The 8,261-nt window shown below is 34.1% G+C and overlaps 2 protein-coding genes across 6 annotated transcripts; both read right to left on the reverse strand.

The window, feature by feature from the left end:
• Nucleotides 1–1,312: 1,312 nt before the first annotated feature.
• Nucleotides 1,313–3,738, reverse strand: LOC116119815 (pentatricopeptide repeat-containing protein At2g29760, chloroplastic-like). Its single transcript, XM_031405746.1, has one exon. It carries the CDS (start codon nt 3,522–3,524, stop codon nt 1,350–1,352), a length of 2,175 nt encoding a protein of 724 aa, XP_031261606.1. The 5' UTR covers nt 3,525–3,738; the 3' UTR covers nt 1,313–1,349.
• A 91-nt stretch (nt 3,739–3,829) lies between these two features.
• Nucleotides 3,830–7,292, reverse strand: LOC116119827. 5 transcript variants are annotated; one of them, XM_031405760.1, is made up of 7 exons: nt 7,220–7,289; nt 6,326–6,400; nt 6,137–6,197; nt 5,720–5,869; nt 5,211–5,298; nt 4,189–4,255; nt 3,830–4,101 (listed from the first exon to the last, which is right to left on the reverse strand). In XM_031405760.1, exons 4-7 carry the CDS (start codon nt 5,826–5,828, stop codon nt 4,048–4,050), a joined length of 318 nt encoding a protein of 105 aa, XP_031261620.1. In that variant the 5' UTR covers nt 5,829–5,869; nt 6,137–6,197; nt 6,326–6,400; nt 7,220–7,289; the 3' UTR covers nt 3,830–4,047. The 5 variants fall into 5 exon arrangements, with proteins under 5 accessions (XP_031261620.1, XP_031261642.1, XP_031261614.1 ...); XM_031405782.1 differs by having other exon boundaries at nt 5,720–5,905; XM_031405754.1 differs by lacking the exon at nt 6,326–6,400 and having other exon boundaries at nt 7,220–7,292.
• Nucleotides 7,293–8,261: the final 969 nt, after the last annotated feature.

An 8,261-nucleotide genomic window follows, 5' to 3' on the forward strand; every position in this document is an offset into this window, starting at 1 on the left:
GAGGCTAGTCGAACTTTGGCGATAAAAAAAGGGAAGTTATTTTAAAAAAAGGGGGACGATTAAAAGGCAGTGGATGTGGAGATTGAAGGAGGCGGCTGTGGAGAAGAAAGAAAGATGTCCATTATTGGTTCAATCCTCCTTGACTCTTTAATCTCAACCATGTGTTTCTAATTTTCTTTTACCAGGGTTTAGGATGAAACTTTGTTTAATGAAGTGATTCTCTTTTTAAAAGATTAATTTCCATTTATTTGTTCTTCATAGATTATAGTTTTTGCTTATATAGATAATTGAATCATATTTTCTTTCATCATTAATATCAAGTATTTTTGATAGTTAGAATATTGATTTAATTTATCTATGCTGGTCATAATGTGATTCCTTTGATTCTTTGTTTTCTTCTACCAAATCGATACAATGAATGCTTAGACTAATTGAGAGAAGAAAAACCAATATTAGATTTGTTAAATTGGGGTTTAATTGATTTATCCATGAGATAACCTAGATTGATTTCGATTTGTCACTTTGATTTATGGGAAGTTAATTTGTTAATTAGATCATTTGCTAAGTTAGACAATGGTGAATTCTAAAACCTTGGTAGTTTCAATCCTTTGAATTTTCTAAATTACTTTTGTTATTCTTTATTTTCTCTGTAGTATCATTATTTTAAATTTCATTGAGTGTTAGAAATATAATTTGCTAAAATCAGATTAAATTTTCTAGGCTAAGCAGTCCTCGTGGGTTCGACCTCGTTGCTTACACTTCTATACTCCAATAGACTCGTGCGCTTGCAAGTATATTTAAAATTTGCACAACAGGTAAAAATAAGTAGAATTATTTTAAAAAACAGTTTTCAAATCCAATCTTAAAAACTACTGTTTTATTATGAAACAATAGTCTTTCGTTGTGTAGGTGCCCATGAAGAGATTCAAATCTCAAACCTTATGAGAACAAACCACATACCTCACTATCCAATAAAAATTGTCAATGAATAGCATCAATGAAAGATCTCTTAATTTTTGGGTTCATCATAAAGATTTATACCTTATTTTATTGTTTATGATGAATAAGTGGAAGGATGAAAGATGTATGACTCACACATCTAGGAGGCAATGAAATCTTTTTTCTTGATATATCAAAGGCTCTAGCATTCACAACTACATTATAAACATCTAATACTAAGATTTGTAAAATCTACCATAATTGAGTTCTTTATATCCCATGTCCCATCTCAAGAAAGTTTTGATGCAAAGCTTTTTGCACTATGGGCAGCTTACAAGCACACACAAAATTAAGCTTGAAAGAAACTTCAAATGGTCAATTGCCAAGAACAAGAACAAGCTATGCCACAGCTACCAAAAATCCATGCAAGAGCAAGTTCCATTCTTGAAATGATGGAACCTGATTGCATCTCTAACCATGATTTCTCTTTTATAAATTTCTGAAAGGAGCTTAAAGGCTGAGTGACAGTCTGCACAAATGCGAAGATTCTTTATGATTCTTATAGTTTCCTCTGGACTGGAATTTATCAACCCAAATGCTAATGCTAATTTCTCACTGTGATAAGAAACTACTGTTTCCTTCTCTTCCTCATCTACATCAAACACCACTTGTGTTGTGTTTGGGACATAACCAGTAGTTTTTAGTCTCATGGTCATGTCTTTGAGCATCAACTCAATCTCTATAGCTTCTGGGTGAGATTTTTCACTCGCCAGGAACCGGTGAAGAGTTCCATTAAACTCAATATAGCTCCACCCGGGTGGCTTTTGAATGCCTTTATCGTCCATCAGTTTCCTCACTTTTCTGGCTTCTTCCCATTGATTGGTATTGGCAAGCAAATTAGACAATAAAACATAGTAAGCTCCATGATTAGGCTCCAGTTCAAGGAGTTTCTGCCCTGCAATCTCACCTATTTCTGCATTTCCATGGAGCCTGCAAGCACCCAATAGTGCTCGCCATATTATAGAGTTAGCCTCATATGGCATAATCAGAATCAAATCCAAAGCTTTATCCACGTGACCATTTCTTCCAAGAAGATCAACCATGCAACCATAATGTTCCATCTCTGGTTTGATACCATAGACATTCAGCATTGATTCAAACAACTCCTTACCATCTTCAACTAAGCCACTATGGCTACAAGCACACAGTACAGCTACAAATGTAACTCTATCAGGTTTTAACCTCATCAATTCCATTTCTGTGAAAACATCTATAGCATTCTTACCAAGACCATGCTGAGCAAGACCAGAAATCATGGAATTAAAGAGGGAAACAGTCTTTAAAATCTTCGGTATTCTGTAGAAAATATCTAGAGCAGTATCTATACTTCCACATTTTGCATACATATCTATGACCACAGTAATAACAAAGATATTTCTCCCAAATAACTCATTTCCTATGTACTGTCGATGAATCCTTCTACCAAAATCCAAAGCACCAAGCCCTGCACAGGCTGAAAGAATGGCAACCATTGTAACTTCATCTGGTTGTATGTTCAGAGATTCCATCTCTCCAAAAAGTTCAAGTGCTTCACTAAACTGTCCTGCTTGAGAGTAACCACTAATCATAGCTGTCCAAGAAACTATGTCCCTCTGATCCATCTGATCGAATAGCCTTCTAGCAGTCTCAACATCCCCTCCTCGAGTATACCCGGATACCATAGAACTCCAAGCTGCAGTATTTTCGCTTGTCCTCATTGTACCAAACACCCGCTCAGCAACATTCATCAACCCACATTTAGCATACATATCAAGAACAGCTGTCTTAAGCAACATATTAGAATCAACACAACTCAAATTCTTATAAACCAAAGCATGAATCCGCTTTGCAATCCTAGGATCATTCAATACTGAACACGCAGAAAACAAAGCTACGAAAGTAAATGTATCCGGCTGGATATCAAAATCTTGCATCTCTCTATACAGCCGCAAAGCAGCACAAGGTTGCTCAACTTGAGCATACCCATTTATCATAGTATTATATGATACAGGATCTCTAACAAGACTTTCATCAAAAACTTTCCGGGCATGGTTTGTATACCCAAAAATTGAGTAAAAATGAATCAAAGCATTCCTTATAAAGAGATCCAACTCGAACCCAAACTTAATTATATGACAATGAATCTGAAAACCCGGATTAAGGCTTGAGAGCCTGGCGCAGGAGTTAAGAAGAAATGGGAATGTGAAGTTATTTGGGGATTCAATTCCTCTGGAAAGCAAGGACATATAAAGGACAAGTGATTGATGAGATGTTTCACTATGAGAGTAGCCTCTGATTATTGTGTTCCAGATAAAAATATTTGGCTTATCAATTTGTGAGAAAAGTATATGAGAGTGACGAAGACCGTCTTTGGAACCCCATAAGGCAAAAGTGGAGATGAGTCTGCTCACGGAAAAGATGTTATGGTGAAAACCATTGAGAATGATTTGAGCATGAATTTGAAGGGCTTGTTTGAGAGATTTGCAGGATTCTAAAAGAACTAGTATTGATGAGTTTCCAACGGGAAGCCTTTTCACAAGATACATACTTTCAAATAACACAGTCAGCTGGTTTTAAGTTCCTTTTATAGGAACCCATTACATCATCCATCACATTGAAGTTCAACCTTAAAAATTTAAACTCTTCTCATTCGACTTCACGTATCAAATTACAGTCCGGCGTCACTGGTCTGGTATTACGTTAAACGCCAAACTCGTGTAACCCTAACAATAGCCCAACAATATGTCAAAAATTTTGAACTAGATCAAATAATCGGTTTTAACAAGATCGTAAAACAGCCTTACTTAAAGAAATCTTTCAGGTTATGCATTTAAAATCAAAACCCTCGAAAATCCATAACAGAAACAATCTCATTTAAGAAACTTTGTTGACTATACAATTGTTTGGTAATAAAGAGGAATCACCTAAAAATCATAATCCTCTAAACGTCACTGTAATCTACATCATATGTTCTTAATCAATTTTCAGGATTAAGAGTCCGTATAACCTATGAGATTGTTTCGTCAATCTGCACAAACAAAACTGTGCAATCACCTCAAGAAACTTTAACTAATCATAGAGGCCTTCTTCATGCCAGATGTCAACTAAGAAATCCACCATCTCCTGCAATTCCACCAAATGAGAGTATGTAAATATCAACACTTTCCTACAAGATGAGAACTTAGAAGGCGCTACCTAAAGAAAACTTACACCCAGTGGAATTGGCTGTTGAAAAGGTTCAGTAGAACAAAGCAAGTCCTCGTAAGTTGTGGTCCAGCTGCAAACGAAGATTCAACAATTATTTTCATCAGGAAGCAGACTGTATGCTCTTTACAAGAATATAAATCACTAATTGCTCATCGGAGACACTCCCATTCCCTGAAGTATGATTGCAACCACAGCGAAAAAGTTTGCATGACAAGACGAGATGAAACAAGGGCTTCATGCAACCCCCAGACCAAACTTAAGTTTGTGTAAGTAATTTGGATATTTCACAAGAGACCATTTGGATTAAATACTATTTAACGATGAAAAATTATCAGTATCAGGGATGAATAATTGTCAACTTGAAAACGGTTTCATATGCTGTTTCTTAATAATTTCTACATATATCTCCTCCTTTGAAATGAAGTTTTTTTAATGTTATTTTCTTTTTCCCCAAGGCTTCAGAGTGGTTTACTAAGTAAATGTATAAGTACCCTATCCTCCTATTCCTAGACAAATACAAATGCAACCCACTTGACACTCACAGATACTCCATTGAAATGACTGTACTCCTCAGATCAGATCAAGAATAACAACTGATGATATTAGAGATCTTAACAATATTTTATAGAACAAACCTCAAAGTTAAGGACAAAAGAATAATAAGGTTAATAAGATCGTTTTGAGAACATTCTTTTGAGTTAATATATTAACGAATGTCCATTAAAGTAGATCTCTTACAACTGGTCCTAACATGCAGATTACAGAAGAGCAAATAAAAATTTAACCACCGGTATAATTCAGTGATCCAATCAATTTTTGAGGCAACCAAAGTCGTTATTAAATGTGTGATCATAAGACTGCAAAATTCCTAAGATCTGGATCATGATTATATCCGCTTGTATATAAAAGCTTAAAGTATAAGTAAATAAACTTAAGAAACCAGAAATAATGGTGGCAAAGACAAATTCTTGGCTATGAACTGAATGGATGCGTGCCAGCAGTACCTAAAGGAACAAGCAATATACCTCATAACTGGTTCTCTAGGTAACCTCTTTGAATTTTGAGACTGAACACCAATCCACTGCTTCCTGCTCTCATGCCAAGCTATCTCGGCTGAATAGTATGATCATTCAAATCAATTCAATGAACAAAAGCATAACCAGAAGTCTCTTAAGAAGAGAAACAGTGAGGAAAAATTATTCTTAAAAGTGGCTTTGTGAGAGTATATCGCAAAAAAAAAAAAAAAAAAAATGCTAAAATGTCAATGGTGTCAATAATTAATCAAGATACTTATTAAAATACTTTTAAGTGAAATCATTATGCGCAAAGAAAAGCTAAGCTCAGTGAAAAAGTTTGATCATGTTATAGACTATTCTGTCAACCTAATTTAGACCCTGGCTAGAGTCTTTTAAAGCATTTGATGGCTACCTTTAGAATCAATCAAAGAGTAGTACTCATCACTGGAGCATATATCCATTCATAAGAAAGAGATACACCGTCAAGGGTAATGTTCAATTTTTAAAAAGCAACCTACCATGATTTACAAAGACCACTTTCTCAGTTGAACTGCCTTTGCTAGCATCATTGGGAACCTCTGAAGTCTGATTTTCATGGGAATGAGAATTACTACCATTGGTTTCCATTGTCTTCAGAATGAACAACAATCACCTTCTAAACTATGGTTCTGTTCAAAAGCAAACAGTATAGAGGAAGAGACCATCTGACAGTCGATTCATAAACCCAAAAAAAAAAAAAAAAAAAAAAAATGATCGCATCTAATAAGGCAGTAAAAGGAGTATTTCATGCAATAAAACCTAACATGTTCTTAAGAGAAATATAATTGGAGATTGAATAAGATTATTTCCGAAACTTAAAATATTAATAGTCCCAAACTCATGATTTACTTATGATATCAAAAATGAAAAATTCAATGCTTGCAGCACCTTATTACCTCAAAAAAGGTTGAATTTGTCAAAGAGTTCTTCTGTCACATCTTCCGGGACATAATTTCCCTGAAAAATAAACTCACAGATATGATCAATTATTCCAAACTGCAGAAAATTTAGGTTTTGTTCATCATCAACATAGAGATCACTGGAATGAACAACTCATCTTCAGAATCCTAAGAGCCCAAGTTTACCAATCCTTAGCTACAGTTTTCCATGTAATTCTGCAGCAACTGGCACCATGTATTCTTCACACGAGAATACTATACCTTTATAAAAATAATTAATTGAATTAAACCAAGACCTAAAATTTCTGTGCCGACAAAAGTTGCCAGCTACATAGCATATTAACTCAATATCAGCTACAAATTAACATTCCACATTTTTTAAATTAAATCAACATATCACATTTCCCATTCTTTAGTACCAAAAATCCATCAAAGCAGTTAAGACTATGTCCTCTTTAATGATCCTAAATTCCTATACAACTGTTTACATATCCTTTTGCTAAATTCACACAGTAAAAACATGCCACACTAACATGAAAGCATGATAAAATAGTACCATGACAAGCTCATGCGCCCGCTACACATAAAAATTTTCCATCAACATGACAATCTCACCATCAACAACAAATATCAATACAGTTATCCCACATTAGTTAAGTTCTCTTATGATATGCCTATTTATTCTATACAAAGGCCCCTTACCTATAAGCTTATTTTCTTCTGCAGAAGTCTAATTAAATACCAGAGCCAAATTCTAAATATTTGAAACACCAATTGCTAAATTATATCACTGTTCATGAGAGTTAATGATTCCAAATTCATTTTATTTTAGGTATGACACTAACACTTTAGCAGTGCGGCTAGTCCCAATACGTTAACTTAAATTTTTGGGTAGAAAATTTTGTTCAAACCCAACTGCTTACAAGTAGTAAACAACCAAAGACAGAAACTTAACAATCTTAAGAGCATTACCAACAAACGTAAAGACCACAGTACCAAAAACTCCTCTAAAACTAAAACCCATATAGAAAAATCAAAACTTGTCAATTAAAAGGGGAAAACAAGAGCGAAAGACTCTACCTTTGGCTTCAACTTCAGGATGAGAGAAGAAGACGAAATGGGTATGAGTTAAAAGATAGAAAAACAAGTAAAAAGGATAGTTTGTTCAAGTATATTGAAAAGGGTTTAAAGATATCTTTTTGAAGATTCCAGAAATTGGATAAGGCGAAAAAAAGTTAAAATAAAAAAGGGTGCAGAAAAAGAAATGAAGATTCTTGACGGAAAAGATCTTGAATCTTCAGCGGTGGATGCAAGAACTTGATGATCAGAGACTCGAGTAAACTTAAACTTTGATGAGTTCGTTGTGGGCCAGAACGAGTGATCATTTGCATAATCCGCAGTTATTAAGAGTAGTTAAATACATTTTGGTCCCTAAGGTTTGGCCTTAGTTATGAAAGTCCGGTAGAATCGGATGGTAATATCCTTGTATGTGATGTGAGGTAGCGGCCTTCAATTTTTTTTTTTTTTATAAAATTTTTTCTCATGTAGATGAAATCAAAATATTAATAGAATTATAAAAAAAAAATAATAATGGCTGCTAATTGAGAATTCTGGTAAGAATTTAGAAAATTCCATTATTTATAAGAAAAATTTTTATTACCAAATTAAGGGTATTTAGCCATTTCAAACATATTTCAAAAAACTTAGGAAAATAATAGAGAGCAGGAATAGTGCACCGAATCTGTGCACCGAATGACGTAACAAAATCCTAATCGTCTATTAATTATAAATTAATATTAATCGATGGTCAGGATTCAGTCACGTCATTCGGTGCATTACTCCCGGTGACTGTAACATTACTCAAAAACTTATACCTAACAAAGACGATAATGTTACTATCAGATTCTACTGGATCCTATGTAGGCCATACCACGGGGACCAAAAGGATTTAACTCTGAGTAAATTTGGAATATTAGTTTATATTATTATTAATTAATTAGTTAATTAATATACTAATGCATAATTATAGTAAATTAATATTGCTTATCACATTATTACAGTATTAGATAATTAGTGTAGTATTGTCACGTGATCTAAAACTTAGATTTCAATTTTAAACTAC

This window comes from Pistacia vera, unplaced genomic scaffold, assembly GCF_008641045.1.
Source record: "Pistacia vera cultivar Batoury unplaced genomic scaffold, PisVer_v2 Contig1254, whole genome shotgun sequence".
In the NCBI taxonomy this organism is placed as follows: Eukaryota; Viridiplantae; Streptophyta; class Magnoliopsida; order Sapindales; family Anacardiaceae; genus Pistacia; species Pistacia vera.